This window comes from Sminthopsis crassicaudata, chromosome 4 (assembly GCF_048593235.1).
Source record: "Sminthopsis crassicaudata isolate SCR6 chromosome 4, ASM4859323v1, whole genome shotgun sequence".
Taxonomy (NCBI): Eukaryota; Metazoa; Chordata; class Mammalia; order Dasyuromorphia; family Dasyuridae; genus Sminthopsis; species Sminthopsis crassicaudata.
This window is the reverse complement of record NC_133620.1, coordinates 5,540,438-5,559,538: the sequence shown is the minus strand read 5'-3', so window position 1 is coordinate 5,559,538 and position 19,101 is coordinate 5,540,438. Positions and strand designations below refer to the sequence as shown.

The following is a 19,101-nucleotide window of genomic DNA, read 5'->3' as shown; positions in this document are numbered from 1 at the left end:
TGTTATTCTAAAGACTGCATCAAGCTGGGAGAGTCAGAGACCTGGCCTTAGACCAGAATCGGGGTCTACAAAGCCGGGTTAAGTCTGTGGCCCACCCAGGAGATGTGAGAGGGAAGCCTGGCCTTGTTCTGGGAATCTGGGGGCGCTCGGGCTCAGGCGTGACAAAGGGGGCAGGGGGGGGATCCTGACCTTCTGGAGAGCCGCATCGATCTCCTCCTGCTCAAACTGCATGCGCTGCAGCTTCTGCTGCTCGATCCTCCGCTGCTCCTCCTCTTCTCTGGCCTTGGCCATCTGCTCAAAACGCGCCTTCATGTTGACCTTGTGAGTGAAGGGCGCCTCGCTCTTCTGGGCCGGCTTCACGTCGACGTCATCTTCCTGAGGGCGTGTGACCAAATGGGAGTCAGAATTCAATTTATTATTAAGACCCCAGTCATTCCAGGAAAGATGAGGATCTTTGTTCCTCAGGAGAATAGCACCAACTCAAAGCCTCTGAGGAGACCCCAGGCGCCTCAGCTCCAGGTGAAAGATGGCCCCCCATGGGCAGTCCCCTCATCACCACAGAAACCAGGCCTGCATCTGCTTCATTTATGTCTGCTGCCCAACTCAAATTCACATTACTTTAAATATGCTCCTAGCAATCCAAAACATGACTAGAAACTGATTGTGGAGGTGTAATTATGACCCAATAGCCTGATAAAGCAAAACACTTCCAGCAGCTGGGGTTGGTTCAAGCTTTGAGAGCTCCAAGGTGCAGTGAAAGGCAGAGGTGGTCGTTTCACAGACTAGTTGAAGAAATCACAGGGTCGTGATTTTGAGAACCTCAGCCCCGGGGAATCAGGAAGAACTTCCCATTCGTGAGTCACTTTATGGGGGAGAAAATAAAGGTCCTCTGCTTCCAAGGCTCAGACCAAGATGATCTCCCCCTAATCTACCTGAGTTACTTAGCACCTGCAGGACAGGCAGGAAAGGGGAAGGAGTGAGGAGTAAAAGTGTACAGTGGCAAGTGAAAAGCCCTAGTGCGGCCTGGGTACCCCTCCCACTTCAGGGTAAGTGCACCAGTCTCCAGAAAGGTTGTGGGGACACGGATGGAGGGACTGCAGCAGCCACGCATCTCAAGGCCACACTTCAAACCGTTCTCACACCTCTCTTCTAAGAAGATCCTACTTGATCTTCCCACAAGACGTGAACTAATGCTCCTTCCCAATGCTGAAAACATTCTTAGTATATTCTGCAAGTTTAGCGCTTGGGCTAAGTCATCACTTGGTACTCTGACGCTTCCTCCCATCCCCTCCTTGTCCAGCAGGTCACCCCAGCAGTCCTGGCTCTGAGCCTCACACACACACACACCCCATCCTCCACTTCCATCCTCCACTTCTGTTTCATAACAGCCATCTTTGTTACTGATCTGCCCTTGTGTTACTTCTCAGCCGCCACATCGGCTCCAGAGTTGACTGGCCAGCCCAGAAGCCATTTGGCCACTTCTCGGTCCCTCTTCCCTCCCTGCTGCGTCGTCGCTGTTGGCTGTGACCTTGACGCCATTGTGGGCCGCCTGACTCATGGGCTAGATCCTGGCCTTCGTGACCTTTCCACACACGGTCACTGCCCTCATGAGACCCCAGCTCGGGACCAATGTCTCCTGACTCCCATCCACCCCCCACCCCTGTGTCTGCACGCACTCAGTGCCGGGAACCCCTGACTTAGCCACCCTAAATCTCTGCCTCAGCGCCTCCCAACTGCACTCCCCACTTGGCACTCATCGCCAGCTCTTTGGCAGGCCCAGTACTGGTCCAGGTTCCCAACAGCCAGCACCAAATACATGGGGTGGGGTCTGCTCCTTGTCAGTCAGAAAGCAGACACGGGTACAGGATAACTGGGAGGAGTACGTCAAGGCGGGGAGGATCCCTGAGAAGCCCAAAGCCCCCCAGCGGCGAAGGGAGGTGGTTGCTGGGGAGCTGCTTGGCTTCCCCCGATGTTGCTCCACAGCCATTGCCCTGGCTTTCTCTCCATCCCCCATTTCTAGTTACTCACCGGGTCCCAGCTCTCCTCTAGAGTCTGTCCCATTAATGTGATTCTCCGCGCATGGCCACCTCCTGAAGCGAGGGCTTCATGGACCCCGGCTTCCCGACCCCAGCCCTTCCACCCTTGGGGATCACAGCTTCCTGGCCCCAGCCCTTCCTCCATGCAGTTGCCAGTGTGATATTCCTAAATCACGAGTCGGGCCCAAGTCATTCCCCTTGATCTGACTCCCTTTTGCCTCTTGGATCAAACCTTCATTTGGCAGGAAGAGCTTTTATTTAGGGACAATTTTCTGTCTCCAGAGCTGGGCTCAGGCAAGCGTCTACACCTGTCACTCCTCCCATTGTATAATAGAAACTGATGAGATTTGGATTCTGAGACCTTGGTGGGGTCTGACTTGGGGCCCTTCCAGCTCTAAACTATAGGACCCTTTTCCCAAGGACAGCTGTCGTGATTGCTTTCCTCCCCAGTCATGATCCTTTGGGGCAAACATCCCCATCTTGTCACTGGCCCTTAAGGTGCAGGCTGTTGCTGACCCCCTCCCTCCCTCGGGGCTCAGAGGGGCTTTGGGAAGGGACTGTCCAGCCAGCTCTCTGCACTTTACACTAGGAATGGAGATCATTCTGAAGGACATCGCTCATAGAATCCGCAGGAGCAGGACAAGCGGAAAGTGGGAGGTCCATTGTGCACCCGACGCCAATCACTTGACCCAGATTGAGCCCCAGGCAGTGAGTGGGACAGATGGAGAACGACCTGAGGTTTCTCACTTGGGGTCTCCGATCCCTTCGCTGTGCCCCCTCCCCAGAACATTGACTCGGTGAAGAGCTTGTGCCCATAGGCCCAGTGTGAAGACTTACCTCGTGAAAATGCTCTGCTTCTCGCTCTTTAATCTCCAGATCAATTGCCCGTCTTCTAGCTCGCTCTTCTTCGATCTTTTTCTGTATTTCCTTTTCAGACAACTGCCCAATTTTTTCAAACTTGCTTTTTAGGTTCTTAGCTTGTATAGAACCACTCCTTTTTAATTTAATTAATTCTTCATACTCCCTGCTAAGTTCAAAGGTTTCCGTTTCCTCCTCGTCCTTGAAAAAATTTAAATCTTATGAGATGATTGGAAACAATATTACCATATAATTTCATACAATAGAATTATTTTAACCTACCTGAAACAAATTTAACTTCCCATTTTTAACCAAAATTGAACACTTTACTATAAAAGAACATCCATTAGAAAGTAGATTATTTTCATGCCGATAGCTAATTTTTTAAAGTTCTATTGGTGCTATTTGTCTCTTACTCTACAACCCTTTCCTCTGAACCCTCCCCACCACCACTACTCCCTTTTAAAAGTAGTGCCCAAATCAGTGGAAGATGAGAATAGCTCTTCATAAAACTGCTGTATGGATCAAAAGAGATCGATCATATTGAAGGAGTCTGCGCAAGAGGTTATAGAAACAAGCCGTTACTGCCGGCAATCGGGACTTTGGATGGGGTTGCTTTTTTTACCCCACTTACAATGTAGTTTTTACTTTTTTTCAAATTTTGTTTTTTAAATGCACCTAATATTGGAATATTCAACTATATAGTTTTTTAAAAATCTGCACAAACCTATCTAAAGCACACTCATTTTCTCAAAATTAGAATTTTCCCATTATTATTGGAGTTTGGAGAAAGTACTAAGTGTGCCAATGATTGGGACATGGCTCACCAAACTAGGTGTAAGTGCACGTGTGGTACATGAACGGGACATGGCGGCTGCACGGTCAGAAATGAATGAACACCCCCAAGCGTGGAGAGTCCTCCCTCATCTGCTGGGGAGGCAGCGCACACAACTGCTACCACAAGCTACCCAGGCAGAATGACCCTGGCCAGAAATCAGAGGAGGAACAAAATCACCGGTGTCGGGCACGACGCCCAAGAAGAGCAAGACTCGCCCACTTACACAATGCGGGGGCTCCAGATTTCCCCAATATACCAACCAGATGTGCCGCAGTTTCTCAAAAATGCCTCTTTGTTATATGATCGCCCTGGGGAGGGCTGGCCACCCGATCCAAGCCCCTGATGTTTGCAAGGCTTACATGGAGGAGACAGAACATTTGGACCCATCTCAGGGGAGGCAGAAAAGTAAGCAGCTCTGGTTGGGAGACCAGCAGCACGTGCCAAAGTTCACTGCTATCTTCAACTGCCTTCACAGCAATTTTGTTCTTCAGAAACTGGAGGAAGAGTCCTTGCAAAGTTCATTTACGCAGGGGTCTCAGAAATCCATCCTCAGTCCTCCCCCTGCTCCCCCCCTGACTTAGATCCCCTGGATCCTGTCTTTCACCTAATATGTGTACCTACTTAGTGTGGAATGATGTCCTGCCCCTCTCAGCACCTCCCCCTCCCCCCGTTTCTTCTCCTCCATCAAGTCAATGATTTCTCGGAGACCAATCTGTAACCCCAGCAATAAACCCCCGTGCATCCTGCTGGACTTCGGTCCGTACCCTCCCATGAGTTCCCCGATGCTTTCCCATTTTGTCTCATCTCGACATCTTGTGCTTGCATTTCCTTGGGTCCCCCACACTTAGCACAGTGCCTGGTATACAGTAAGCACTTAGTAAATGCGTGTGACATGAATGACCACAGCAGGGACTTTGCTCTGCCTATTACTGTTCCTTCTTCCAGGAAACCTTCCCTTTCCTTCCTCCCCCATTCAAAGGGGTCTCACCCTCCGATTTCTCATTGCACTTTTCTTTGACATCTTCCTATCTGTCCCTGTCTTCCCTGTGTCCCAGTTACGGGGCCACACTCCGCTCCCTCTCCAGTGGAGTCTATTGGGAGCAGGGATTGTTTTTTTTTTCTTTCTGTGGAATTGAACAGATAAGTCTGTGTCCTCGGCCATAACAAAACGAGGGGACGGTGAGCCAGGCTCCTTGCAAGGTCCCCCCGGCAGCCCCCCGTGGTCCTTCCCATCAAGGGCATTTTTCTGCTCCCAGTGAGGACTCTTGTTCACAGCGAGTGGTCAGCGTTCATGGTGCTGTTTGTGGGTCATGAGGGAGGACGAAAGGGCCGTGACTACTCACGGTCCCACAGCAAATGCTGAACAGGTCAGAGAAAGGCCTCGAGCCCCTGGCCCACAGCCCACTGCCTCCTGCCCACCTGGTTACGACCAATCACCACACAAAAAGCATCTTAATGCTGAATGCTCACCTGCCCCATTTCCTGTCTCAGTTGTTCAAATTCCTGCTTCTCCATCTCCAGTTTATGCTTCCGTTCCTCCTCAGTCCGTCTCTTTTCTTCTTCCATTTTTTGTTTCAATAACTCCTCAAAATTAATTTCTAGTTTCCCCGGTATAAGAGACTCTTGGGAAACTGTTTTGTAGATCTCTGGAGAATCACTATCTAGCACCTATTGAAAGTAATGATTTCCCATTTGTGGAGGCCAAACAAAAGGAGAAGCTTCATTATGGAGAGGCACATGCTAAAAATAAAATATGTCCCTCGAAGGTACTGGGATTTTTTGGCATTTGAAGGAGTCTGGGAGTGACCAGAAGCCGGGAGGTCTGAATTCTACTATGTGGCCCGAGAGAAGTCATTGAATACAGGGAGGGCTTTTTCTTCCTTGTGTCTTAAGATGGATTCAACAAAGTCAGCCCTACGTAACTCACAGGCTTATGCTGAGGGTGAAGCAAAATCACAGGGTCAAACCCTTTAAGGTGGAAAGCACCTAACGGGGGTGGAGGCATTTGGAAAAGTATAAATCCATAGTGTAGAAGAACACTGAGAGGCTATCCAGACCACTTCAAGCCCAACCTCTGCCATTTACAAAGAAGCCCCTATACCTCCCTGTCTAGCCCCTCACACCCTAGAAAGAGAAGCATTTTGTTTCTGAATTCCCAGTCCTGGGAGCTTCCAACTACAGAAAGGAAAGATAGGGGCAGGGGAAGTGAATACGCTGGGTCTCTTGGGTTAGAAATAAAGAGGGGGGTTATATTAAGGATGTTCAAAATTGGGTTTTTCCAAAGAAGCGTCTCTTTTGGAGACCATCTCTTTCCAATCCCCAGGTCCCTTTGTAAATTGGGTTCTATGAGTTCTATGAGGGAGCAGAGCCAAGATGGTGGAGTGAAGCCAGAAAGCTGCATCTGATAGAAAGAAACTCCTCTCCAGCTCAAGACAGATTGGAAGGATTTCAAGAATGGTCACTGAGGTAAAAGAGGTGCTCAGCCCAGCAAAAGCCAGTGAGAGGATCATAACCACAGCAGATCTGTACTTGAGACCCTCAGCAGACCGTGGGGCAGCCTCCAATCCCAGCTTGGAAGGCAAATTCTGGGAAACCAGGCTGTTTCCTGGAAAGAACAGGCAAAGCTACTCCCTGCTGTGAGCAAAACATCCAACACAAGGGGCCCCTGTGCTCAAAGCCAAAGCTGAGGGCTGCACAGGAAGCTTGAGATAGTATAGTGCCTCCTTGACCCGGGGAGCAAAGCTCAACCATGAAGGTAAAGAAAGAGGAAATACAAAAAGAAAATAAAATGAGCAAAAAACAGAAAATAACTTGGACCATAAAAAGATACTGTGGTGCCAGGGAAGATCAAACACCAACCCAGAAATATGCATAGAGGAAATCTTAAAGAGTGATAGGAACTGGTCTCAAGCCCAAAGAGGTTTCTTGGCAGTGCTCATGAAGGATTTTAAAAGACAATTAAGAGAGAGAGAATAAGAGATGATAAAAGGAACGAGAGGTGTGCAAGAGAATCAACGGCTTGGAAAAGGAAGGAAGAAAACTGAAGAAAACAATGCTTTAAAAATGCAATTGGGGGCAGCTAGGTGGCGCAGTGGACAGAGCACCAGCCCTGAAGTCAGGAGGACCCGAGTTCAAATGTGGCCTCAGACACTTAACACTTCCTGGCTGTGGGACCCTGGGCAAGTCACTTAACCCCAGCCTCAGAAAAATAAATAAATAAATACTGCAATTAGGCCAAATGCAAAAAAAAAAAAAAAAATCCACTGAAGAAAACGCCTTGAGAAGTGGAATTAATCAAATGAAAAAGGAGATATAAAAGCTAACTGAAGAAAATCACACATTAAACACTAGACCGGGGCAAATGGAAGCTAATGATTCTATGAAACATCAAGAATCAGTTAAACAAACTAAAAAGAATGAAAAAGTGGAAGAAAATAGAAAAACAGCCAACCTAGGAAACAGATTCAAAAATTAATTTTAAAATTTTAAAAATGATTGATCTATCTAAAGGCCATGATCAAAAAAAGAGCCTGGATAACATTTTTCAAGAGAGCATTAAGGAAGATTGAAAGAATCCATCCATCACCTCTGGAAAGAGATTCCACAAGGAAAACTCCAAGGAACATTCTTGCAAGACTCCAGAACTATAATCTCAAGGGGAAAATACTGCAAGCTGCCAGATAAAAATGATTCAAATATCAAGGAGCAACAGTCAGGATTACCCAAGGTAGTGTCTACCAGATCGGAGAGCCTGGAATACCATGTTAGGGAAGGCAAAGGACCTGGGGTTACAACCAAGAATTAACTGTCCAGCGAGACTGAGCATCAGTCCTTCAAGGGAAGAGATCGAATAAGAGACTTTCAATCATTTCTATTGAAAAAACCAGAACTAAATACAAAATGTGATCTTCAAACATTGGACTTGAGAGAAGCATAGAAAAGTAAATGGGGGGAGGGGGAAATATATATTATTTAAAGGTTGAACTGTTTACATCCTTAGATGGAAAATGATACCTGCAACTCTTGAAAACTGTATCTGTTATTGGGGCAGTTGGAGGGGTCATCACATGGACGATGTGGTTGTGAATGGACTCGGATGTGATGATACCAAAGGAAAAGACATTAAAGGGTGGGAAAAGGACGGTACCAGGAGAAAAGGAAAGGGGAGCTATCATTGGACAAAGTGGATCACGTGAAGAGTCACAAAAGACTACTAGAGGGGGATGAGCATTGTCTGAAGCTTGGTCTCAACAGTTTGGGCTCAAAGAGGGAAGAACTCATTTGGGGCTGGAAAGTGATCTTACTATATAAAGAAGTAGGAGGACAAAGGGGTAAGTTGGTTTCTAAAAGCAGCTTAGTTTCAAACACTCTTGACTGTGTTTTTACATAGAAATGCTTACATGGTTCCATTTCCATCCCCGCCTCAGTCCTCCCCAGAGCCCCCTTCTGAACCCAGAAAGTAACAACTGGAGTGTCCCCTCTGCCGAACTAAGAGGGTCCTTGGACAAGACTGCAAGGGCGCGGACCTCTGCCTCTGGACCTCTCTCCCTCTCGTCTCAGAACCTCCATCCGCCCCAGGGGCGCACCCTGAGCCCACCCCTTTTTGGGGTCATCCATTGCTCACCATGCTCTTCCTCGCTTCTGCAAAAGCTCTCTTCTCTTCTTCTATTCGCTTCCGGGCTTCTTCTTCAGCCCTCCTCTTCTCCTCTTCTCTTCTTTGTCTTTCTAGGTCTTCAAAGCTGAGTTTGAGCTTCCCAGGCCGAGGGGACTCTTGAGAATTTTCCATTTCAGGGCTGCCCTCCTCTTCATTGACCTGAGCAGGGCAAAGATCTGTCCTTAAAAATAGGGGTCAAATGTGAAGGAAGGTCAGACATCCTTTATGAGAACATCTTGGAGGGAGGGGGAAAGTTCAAGGAGGTTTCAGGAAGGCAGAGAACCCCAAGAGTGGAAGTTCCCTCCATTGGTACAGCTGATCATTACTTGGCACCTGGCTCATGGAGTATCCCTGGGGACACCGATGGAGGCCTTGCAGGTGATCACAAGAGAAAACCAGCCCCGGCTCCCTCAGAGACTATTCTCCACTCTTTCTCAGAACTTACAAAGTCAGAAAGTTTATTCATGTTACAAAGGGACTCTCTGAAGGTTCCTCCTGCCCCTCCCTGGGCCATTTCCAGAAGCTGAAGCCTCCCTCCCATGACGGCTTTCTCAGAAGACCCCCCAAGGAGGGTGTCAGGGGGAGGGAGACCTCTGATGGACTGTCTTCTCTTTAGCAAAGGTCCCCAAGGCTGGAGCTCTACCACCAGCAGCGCATTCGGGGCTTTGCCTGCACTCCCTCCTATCTTAAATGGAAGATCAAGAAGGGCAGGCAGGGCACCAAGCCCCCACCCCCATAGTCTGTCCCACAAAAAATGAGGGACTCCTCTGATTCTGTTCTGAGGGGATGGGGTAGTGCAGTTACCATCTGGAGAGAGGGAACCAGCCTTCTGGGAGAGGTGGGGAAAAGGAGCAAGAAAACTTGAGAAACGAAGCTGGTTAACTGTCAAGATTCTGAGGGGCTGCCACAAGAACTCGGAGGGTAACCTTTATTCTGCGAAGCGACTCCCCCCATTTCATTTCCTCCCACTCTCCTCTTAACCTCCAACAACCTGGCTTTTGCCTGCTCTCCCCAAAGTTACCCAAACTCTTTTTTTTTCCCCCCCTGAGGCTGGGGTGAAGTGACTTGCCCAGGGTCACAGAGCCAGGAAGTGCTAAGTGTCTGAGACCAGATTTGAACTCGGGTCCTCCTGACTTCAGGGCTGGTGCTCTGTCCACTGCGCCCCCTAGCTGCCTCTACCCAAACTCTCTTAACTGCCAAAGTCTCTTCTCAACCCTCATCCTTCTGGACCTCTCTCCTGGTCCTCCTCCTTGGTGACCCCTCTGCTGGATCTGCCCACAGGCCATGATCCCTAATTGTGTGTGCTCCCTAAGCCAGTTTCATTGGATGATCTCACCAGCTCCCACGATCACCCCTCAAATCCACCTCTCCAGCCCTGACCTCCAAGCTCACCCCTTCACCTGCCTTTCAGGTACGCAGGAGACATCTCATACCCAGCCCCTCGTCCTCACTTTTCTACAGTGGGGAACCCCGTCCCTCTACTCTCTCTGTCACATTTAACTCTAACCCCCAATCCTCCTTGCTTCTCATTTCCTCATCCGATCCCCACAGGTCCTCTGTGATCTGGGAACACGCCCTGCTTGGACACTGCATCCGTCCGAATGCAGACGTGCTCTCTCTGGCCGTCCACTGGCTTCCTTCAAGTCCCCCTTCTATAGAAGCCTTCGTTGGTCCCTCTTAAATGCTGCGGCCTTCCCTCTGGTACCTCCTGCCTGCCTGTCCTGCATGGAATTGTTCTTACCCAGGGGGCTGCCCATTGTCTCTGCCATTACATTGGGAATCAGAGACTTTTTCATCCTTTCTTTGTGTCCCCGGCACTTAGGAGGCCCTTAATAAGTACTCAGTGACTGATTTACTGACAGCACCGAGACCCTAGATGGTGCCAGCAGAAACCAGGCCCCGTGGATTAGTCTTCAGGGCAACTGTGGCGATTCTGTTCTGACTTTTCTCACAGATGGCACCTTGATGGAGTAGGGGAACAGTAAACCAATATTGGACTACTTGCCGTCTAGGGGAGGGGGATGCAAGGGGGACAGGAGGAGGGAGGGAGGGAGGAAAATAGGGAACCCGAGGTTTTGCACAGGCAAATGTTGAAAACTATCTTAGCATGGATTTTGAAAAATGAAAAGGTATTATATTAGGAGGGAATGTGGGCCTGTTGAAATTTTAAAAAAAGAAGAAAGAAAAAAGATGTAAATAGGTTTTCCATTATTATGATGTCAATGAATGATGTAGTGAAGAACATAAAAAGTATGTTTGCTTTTGATATTTGATTTGATATTAATGGCAAATAAGCTAAAGACTTATTTGTTTTTTATAAACTTCGGTGGACTCCAAGCACACTAATTAATGAAGGCAGTGTTTCATTTTTAGTTACTTATGAGTCCCCTTGGAGTGACTTAAAACCTGGAACAAAGATAAATGCAGAGAAAAGCTAAAAATTGGAAAAAAGAAAGATGAAAGAAAAAGCAAAGCTGCTGTTCTACCTGTGTCCCACTGGGGAGAGGAGAGGCCAGGCCAGGCTTTAACACTGTCACACGGTTACAGGGGCTGGACTGAAAATAGGGGAAATAGGGGCAACGGGATCCTTTAGAACCAGGAATTCCGAAAGCTAATCTTTTCATTTAGGCCAATTTGTAGGACTGATAATGAGGTTTCGAAATACTCTGCAATACTCAGAAGCCTTTCTTAACGTCAGAAAAGGATTTATGTCAACACGTCTGGAAAACTTGATGGGGGAGACCGGGTTAGGGTTGCGCCCGGGAACACCTGATGGGGAGACCGGGGGCCCTTTACCATGTGCTGCCGGGCTTCTTCGAAGGCCCGCCTTTCCTCCTGCAGCCGCTGCCGGGCCTCCTCCGCCGCCCGACGCCTCTGGCTTTCTTGTCTCTCCTTTTCCATTTCCTCAAAAGTGAGCTTCAACTTTCCGGGACAGAGCGCGTCCTTAGCGCCTCGGCTCTCTGCTTCCTCGTCCTGGGGAAAGAGCCGCCTTAGTCCCAGGCTAAGTGAGCCCCCTCCCCGCCCCCCCGGGGCCGTCCCAGAAGAGGCCGCACTCACCATCACCAGCGAAAGGCACTTGGCTTCCTTGAGGGATCGCCTTTGTTCCTCGTATCGGAGTCGCTTTTCCTCTTCGTGTCTGCTTCTTTCCTGTTCCTCCCGCTCTCTTTCCAGGTCCTCAAAACTCTTTTTTCCAGGTGTCTTCTGGGACTTTCCCGGGACCACTGTCACAAGCAGGGAGTCATCTCCTTCCTGGTGCATAAAATGGAATATTAGAACGCTGCTTCCTCCTCAGAAGCGCAGTTTCATGGAGACTTACCCCGTCTCAGATCCTCCTGGTTCTATCAAACAGTAACATGAAAAAGAGGGATTTTTTCTCAACAGCTCCATCAGTGCTTGTGTGTGTGTGTGTGTGTGTGTGTGTGTGTGTGTGTCTGTGTCTGTGTGTGTGTGTGTGTGTGTGTGTGTGTGTGTGTGTGTGTGTGTGTGTGTGCGTTAGTTTTATCCTCTGGAAGTCCTCTCCCGGGACCCAGACGTGCAGACAAACATAGATGCTGCTAAGAAGGTGACCGGCGGCACATGTGGAGCTTGGGGGAAAGGCAGCTGCGCATGCAAGCACTCAGAGCCCAGAAGATGCTATCTCTGTGGTGAACGGGCTTGGAATCAATTTGATGGTGAACTGGAGGGTGGAAACAAAGGTTCCCTGATGCATCCTCATCTCTGGGAGTTTCAAAATCGTTCATAAACAGTTATTTTTACTGTGCAGAGACACGAGATATTTCCATTACTAGGAACATTATAAAATTGCCTTTTTTGCTACTTAAAAATGGATGCTTTTAAGTCATGGAAATCGGTCCCTTCTATGCCATGTGTTTTTGCTCCTGATTGTTAGAAATATGATACTGGGCAGCACAAATATACACACTTAAAATAAAGCCGCTCCGCTCTGAGTTCTACAATCATGGGAACACCATCAAATTGTTAGGTGTGTTTAGTTTCCACATTGGGCGGAAAGGAATGGTTCTCAAATACCGTGTAGAGGGGGAACTTCCACTGGGGGGGTGCAAATACACAGGGCTGCTTAAGTGTGCAGGAAAAATGGAGTGGCAATTCCCCTCTCTAGGACATGCTACCAAGGGGGGAGGGGTGGGGGGAGGGATCCAGGGGAAGCTGGTATCTTTCAAATAAGCAGCTTGGAATCATCCAAAATGTAACAGGTCAGAGCTCATTTGCAAGACACTTCTTTTGGGAGGGATACTTCAAACCAAGGCTCTTAGGCAAGATATTTATAATTGAGGCCAGCTGATATTTTAGATGTAGTCAGGAAAGTAAAAAAAGTTAAAAACGACTTTTCCATCAATATAACTTTGGCTGTAGATTCAAAAATGCACAAATATGGTCTTACTTGGTGAAGTATTTCATCAACAAAAGTGCCCTCTTACCAGCGTTTCTTTCATTAAAAAAAAAAATCGAGAGAGAGAGAGAGAATTCATGAATCATTTTAGGGGAATGCTTCATCGAAAGAAATATGTCTTTACCTCTGACGCTGATTCAGTTCCCGTATTGTTTATGTCCTCAATCTATTGAATGAGAATTTCATATCATTACAATCGGTTGGTGCTTTGCCTTTGGCTTTCAAACATACAATTGAAAAAGGATCAGTAAATTGCAGGAAATTTTCAAATGTGAAATTTTGGAAATGTTGCTTTTGATATTCATCCAACAGGCTGGTGAGCGGCTGTCACGCTGTATCTAGCAAGTCAGGTGAACACTCTGCACTTGAACATGAACATTAGATTTAGCCGTGACATTTTTAAAAAGAAAAACACCTTTCCATCAACACCATTTTTCCTGTTATTAACCTTCACAGGAACCAACATGTTAAGCTATCCTCATCCTTGAAATGGGACAGTGAGTCTAAGTCTCATAGCGGCCCAGCGGACTTAAAAGCAGCCGCGAACAATTCTGTCAGTTTAAGCCTTTCACTTTAACTCCTCCCTCGGTGAGAAAAGACAACGCCATCTCTGAAGAGTTTGGATGCTGGAAGAGTCGAACCAATGCAGCAGAGTCAGCCAGAGTAGAGACTCTTTCATGCAATTCCTTTAAAGGGGGAAAAAGGTTATTGATTCAGGATCCCTGCCACACTTCCCTGATCCCAACAGGGGGAACGACTCAGCATGGGGAGCCGTGCCCCACAAAAGATGAAAATGGCTTAAGGGATACAACGATGGCCTGCTATCCAGGAGGACCGTGGAGAGCCAGAGAAGCTGGCAGAGGGCAAGTCCTGGAGTATTTTGTTCTATGAACTTATGAATCCCTCAGAGGCTCTATCCCTCAGAATCAGGAGAAAACGCCAAGGTCATGCGGTCACGGCCTCCCTGACCACGGTGCCTCAAGACCTCCAGTGAAGGGGCAACCGCCGGCCCTTCCCTTCTGGGGTCAGGAATTAGCACCTGGGGCCCCACTCCTGCTGTCCCCTGTGACCGAGTAGCGTCCCTCTTCTCTTCCCACTACGGGACCTGTGTCCCCCAGGTCTCTGAAGTGCTGGCAGCACATGCCCAGTTCCTCCCACTGACCCTCGCGCCACACGAGCTCCTGTTCTGCACAATCTGGGCCGTTGTGATGGAAGGCTTCTCCCAACATGGAGCCTCAGTCTGCCTGTTGCTGACAGCTCTCCCTGCACAGCCCAACCAAGTGGGTGACTTAACGCGGGGCAAGGAGGGAGACCGCCTCCCGAGCAGAGTGGGGAGTTTTCACCCACCAACAGCCGTCTGTGCTCAGCAGGCTGCCTGGCGCGCTTAAAAATGTCGCCATCAACGCAAAAAGAATCTTCTGCAAACACAGACCGTGCAACTGCTCTCTATCCCACAAAGAATATTGTTTGAAACGGAATAGAAAAGTTATTTCCAAAATAAATCTCATCATCTGACTTCTAAAATGTCCCTAATTAACAAGACAGAATTCTTTTTGCTCAACTTCCACACGCTCTAATGGGGAAAGCTCTTTCTTTACTTGGAGATCTGAATTCAGTCCTCCCAAAGGAGTCCCCGGGGCAGGGTCTTGGAGCCAGGAAGGACACATGTGCCCCTGGGCAATCCTTCACCTGCTCCTGCCTCGGTTTCCCACATCTCCCAGCTGGGAAGCACGTGTCCCATTTGTTTGGTCCTTTCGGAGCCCTCAGTGCCAGAGTCCCACCTGACCTCGCACTGTCCCCCCTCTCCTCCCGCATCCATCTAAACAAGTCCTCGGCCACGGGGCGTCGCCACAAAACCCTTAAACCAGGAGGCCTCAGAGCACTAAGGGGCCACCTTTGTCCTGTGTGCCTCTGATTCATCCTGCCCCACTCACCCCAAAACCTCAAGGCAGGCTCTGTGGGGCCCATCCATGAGCCCCATTAGTCCCCAGGAGTCAGGAGATCCTCGGGTCAGCCTTGACTTAGACACCAGTGGCGGGCCTGAAGCACCGGCTCCCTGAGCCAGCATTTGGTCCAACCTGCGCCCCAAAGGCCCCTGTGATGGCCCTCTGCTTTCGCCCCTGCCGGAGGCCTGCAGACCCTCCCCTGCGCTTGTCCCGCGCAAGCTCGTCCAGCTGAGGACTCGGTTCCCAGAGGCCGGGGAAGTTGTTCCCTTGGGAGGCCAGCAGCAGGTCCCAGGGCTGCCATCCTTACTTTCCTGGCCAGAGAGGCCATCGAGGCAGAAGAGTCTGCCGAGCCCTTCCTAGAGAACCAGGCCCGTGTGAGTCTCCTTCCTCACTGTCCCAAGAGCTTCCAGAGGGAGGGAAAGGAAACCAGACCTGGCTTGGCTCAGAGGCTGGACACCTTTCTTCATCCTCAGCTCAGGCCAGAGGGGTGACCTTCTCAAATGGCTCACACTTCAAGTCCCATCAGGCTTCCCCCACATCTTAAAGGCACAGAAACGAGGGCTTGGGGGAGGGGTCTTAATTTAGCTGAACCAGAAAACAGATGATATCAGAACCAGAGACCGGGTCCAGATCTCCCAGTTCCATAGCTAAGGAGCTTTCCAGAAGACCCTTTGTAACTCAGGGCTGGAAGGAGCCTAAGAGCACAGCCCCCCGTTTGGGAGAGGAGGAAACCTAGCCCCTCGGTCTCTCCTTGCCCTCCCTTTCTCTTTTCCCAAGCTCACTTATTTAGTGCTTTATTCTAAGGGCTTCTTAATGACGGGCTTTAAGTCCAATCCAGCAAACATATTCTACGGGCAAAGAAACAACAAGGAAAGGTGACCTCTCGTCCCCGATCTATCAGGATGTTAAGCGTTGCTGCGTGGAAGTTAGGATTTCATGAGTGGGCACTGCAGAGGAATGAGAGAGGGGAGGACAGAACAAAGTCGTCCCTCCTAGCCGGAGGAAATCTGAGAAGGCTTCAGCTGAGAGCGGGAGCCACCAGGGCAGTTCCAGTCACTCCACGCACAAGACAAGAGGAGGGATGAGAGGGTCAGAGACTGAGGTCATCTAGAACATCATTTTACAGACGAGGACCCGAGGCTCGCTGCGGGGGACTGCCCACACAAGCATTAAATGGCAAAGCAGGGATTCGCACCCAGCCCCCAACTCAAATTCTCACCCTCATGCACAAAAACCAAGCTGCACACAGTCAGGCTGGAAAGGAGCTGCAGGCTTGGAACAGAGAGTTGCAGTGGGGGGGGCTCCTTCCAGCCTCCGCATGGGGCGGCAGAAGGCAGGGCTTGGGGACCGGTCGTCCTGGCTGGTTGCGAAGGACAAGGTGAGGGCCCAAAGCGTTCGTCACGCCCCGCACTGCGCCCCACAGAGAAGACCCTGGACGGCCACCCTCCCCTGGCCCAGAAAAACAGGACTAAAGTAAGAAAAGCCTGAGAACTCGAGGCACGAATATGGCTGTGTCGGGGAAGGACGGGCAAAGAGGCTCAGGAAGAGGGCCGCGAACTCCTCAGACACACCGCTCGCTGTTTTTGAAAGACAAATTCAAGACTTTCACAGCTATTCTGTTTGTTTGTGGCTCCCTCGCATCTTTCTTCTGTTTGAGCGCTGGAGAGCTTCCACGGCCCTCTTTCCTTTTGGGGCACAGAGGTGGACCCGGCTGCTCCTCCTCCCCCAAATGAGCACCCCGTCTGCCCGCAGCCCCTCCCCTCTCTGCATTTTTTGACCTCTGAAATCATGGGTGACCATTCATTAACTCAATTAAATAGGTCTAACTATGGGCTGCCATAATTGGGAATTCAGGAAATTAGGATTTCAGTGGAGGTATTCCCCGGCATTACTTCTGTGCTCAGTGCTGCCCCCATCCTTGGAGATAGTTGGGAAGAGGAGGAGCTCGCCGCCCCATGCCCGAGCCGTGCCCGAGCCGTGCCCCCCCTGAGCCCCATGAAAGCATCCCGTGGCCAGCCCAGCCTCCTCTGCTCTCCTGCCAGGTGTCAGTGTGGCTGCTGTGCATCCCCAGACCCAAGTTACGCCCCCACTGTCCCCACCCACGGACCTGCTCAGCTCGCTTTGCTAATTCTCGCTGGATTTTCCTCTTTTCTAACAGGTCCTGCTCCATCCTGCGCTTTCTTTCCTCTTCAGTTCTCTTCCTTTGCTCCTCTTGCCTTTGTTTTTCCATTTCTGCAAATTTGCCCTTAACAGTTCCTGTGGACAGAAGAAAATTTTTTAAAGTCGTTGTGCATTTTGCAATAATTTGATTATACTATCCGTTCCCGACCAATTCTTTTGATCCCTCCCTTACCTGTTAGCTTTGGGACATAAGCCTTTTCTCCCTTAGATGTCTCCTCTTCCTCGTCGGAAGCGAGCATTTCTTTCATCTAGACAAGTGAAGACATTTCATTGGAAAGAGCGTCTCCAAACAAAGACACAACATGAACGAAATTCTGTTTCTACACGTGTGAGACAAAAATTAGCTTGCAAATTAAGCACATTGCATCCTGTGCATTTCAGCGAGAAATAATGCTTTAAAACACAAACAATCTCAAAAACAAACAAGCAGCAAACCCAGCCACCTCCTGCTTTCTCCTGTTCCACTCTCTCTCTCTAAGAAATTGTTCTTTTCTTCTTTGCTTCTCGTCTCTAGATCTTCTCTGGGTTCTCTCTTCCCTCGCTTTCTGCATGGCTTCAAATTTATCCTTGACATCACCCTTGCCAAGTTTGGGTACATAGGTTTTGGGGACAGGTTTAGATGAGGAAAGCAGAATCTTTGTTAGATGAAGAGAAAGAAAAGAAAAGTTTTTAAAAGATGGAAAGAAATTAAGAACAGGCTAGATTAGATTGAATGTCAGAAAAACGTATTAAAACAGAAAATATATATGCGTCTGGGAAGCTCAGTTTCCTCCTGCAGTAACTGATTTTGTGCCTTGTAAAGATCAGATGGAAAAAGAAAATGCAAACACAAATAACTAAAGCTAAATTCTCATGAGAATAAAATCCAATACGAAGCTTTGCGTGAGTTCCGTGACAAGGGGGAGCAACGCAGGCAAAGCCGCTAAAAACCAGGAAGGAGAGGACTCGGCTTCTTTGGCCTGGTTGACGCTGCTGGTCTCAGCACGTTAGAGGTGCCATCGATTTAACTCATCCATGACCCTCTGGGGCAGGGGACTTTAACCCAGGACCCACCAACCCCTTGTCTATGGAGAGATCTGGGGGACTCCACCAATGTTTTGTGGTTTTCGAAAGTTTGATAACTGCATTTCAGCAAAATGGGTTTCCTTTGTAATCCTGTACTTCTTTTTTCCCTTTTTCATTTCCTTCCAAAACATTATTCTAAGGATCTATAGGCTTCCGCATCCTACTAGAGGGTCCATGGCACAAGAGCCTGAGCACCTTTGCCCTGAGCATCCTCCCCCACACTCGCTTCCATAGAAGCAGTGATTCCCTTAGAATTTTATTTATTCACCTGAATTTCAAGGCTTGTGTATGGACACAAAAAATGAATCGGACATTCAAGTCGTGGTTGTGTTTTCGATTCTCCTAACTTGGGGTGGTTTTCATTTCGGGTGCCGGGAGCTACACCCCTTCCCACTCCAGCTTCCCCACAGCCACGACCAGCGGCTTGAAGGACGTACAGCTGGGGCCGCCAAGAGGAGGAGCCACCACGTGGGGGTGAAGTGGCCAGTTCTGGAGCAAAACCTGAGGTGGACCTGGTCAGCTCGACTTGTGCTCCAGAATGGGCAGCTTCGCATTATTCTGCCTTTAGTCCCAAACACAGCCGGTCACCTGAGACAGACCATTTCTGAAGGGGGTTGAGCCTTTGTGTGGGGGGGAGTGGGGAGGGTTCTCAGGGCATCTTCAGAAGTTCCAACCCTCCCACGCAAGCTCATGTCAGACGAAGGCCCCAGTTCTAGGACCAGGCTACGGTAAGGCTCATCCCTAGATGGCCAAGCTTCTCATCAGGAATCTCTTTCCTCTCGCTCAAGCTTGGTCTCGGTTGGGTCAATCCATGAAGCCCTCGAGGACCAAGGGCCGCACCCCGGCTGCTAAAGCATCCCAAGAGCAGACACTTGAGGAAGAGCCCAGGACCTGCCCACAGAGTCACTCACAGACCCTCCCTCCCTCCTTCCTGAGCCTGAGCCTGAGACTTACCTCGGCCTTTTGGGAAATGTCATTCATGTTTGCTGGAGGTGGCTCTGGCAACAATTACGGAGAGTGCAAAGAACTCGGCACCTGGAAGAATTTTTCCCAGTTAGTATTTCCGAGGACGGGGTTGACGCAAGTGGTCCTTGGAGAGAAGGCAAAGGGGA

General features: G+C 49.4%; 1 protein-coding gene across 5 annotated transcripts in view; it reads right to left on the bottom strand.

Annotated features, from left to right (window-relative positions):
* The window catches only part of NEXN (nexilin F-actin binding protein), a 35,236-nt gene that overhangs the window by 3,687 nt on the left and 12,448 nt on the right, over positions 1–19,101 (bottom strand). For 2 of the 5 annotated variants that reach the window (XM_074265624.1, XM_074265622.1), the window contains exons 2-12: positions 18,944–19,024; positions 17,368–17,559; positions 17,097–17,172; positions 16,851–16,999; positions 12,922–12,963; positions 11,444–11,635; positions 11,183–11,359; positions 8,357–8,545; positions 5,203–5,400; positions 2,874–3,095; positions 190–375 (exon numbers count right to left, since the gene is read on the bottom strand). In XM_074265624.1, the coding sequence (XP_074121725.1) occupies positions 190–375; positions 2,874–3,095; positions 5,203–5,400; positions 8,357–8,545; positions 11,183–11,359; positions 11,444–11,635; positions 12,922–12,963; positions 16,851–16,999; positions 17,097–17,172; positions 17,368–17,559; positions 18,944–18,970 (1,650 nt within the window). In that variant the 5' untranslated portion in view covers positions 18,971–19,024. The remainder of the gene's footprint in view (positions 1–189; positions 376–2,873; positions 3,096–5,202; positions 5,401–8,356; positions 8,546–11,182; positions 11,360–11,443; positions 11,636–12,921; positions 12,964–16,850; positions 17,000–17,096; positions 17,173–17,367; positions 17,560–18,943; positions 19,025–19,101) is intronic. The other 3 variants (XM_074265627.1, XM_074265626.1, XM_074265625.1) reach the window with 2 other exon arrangements.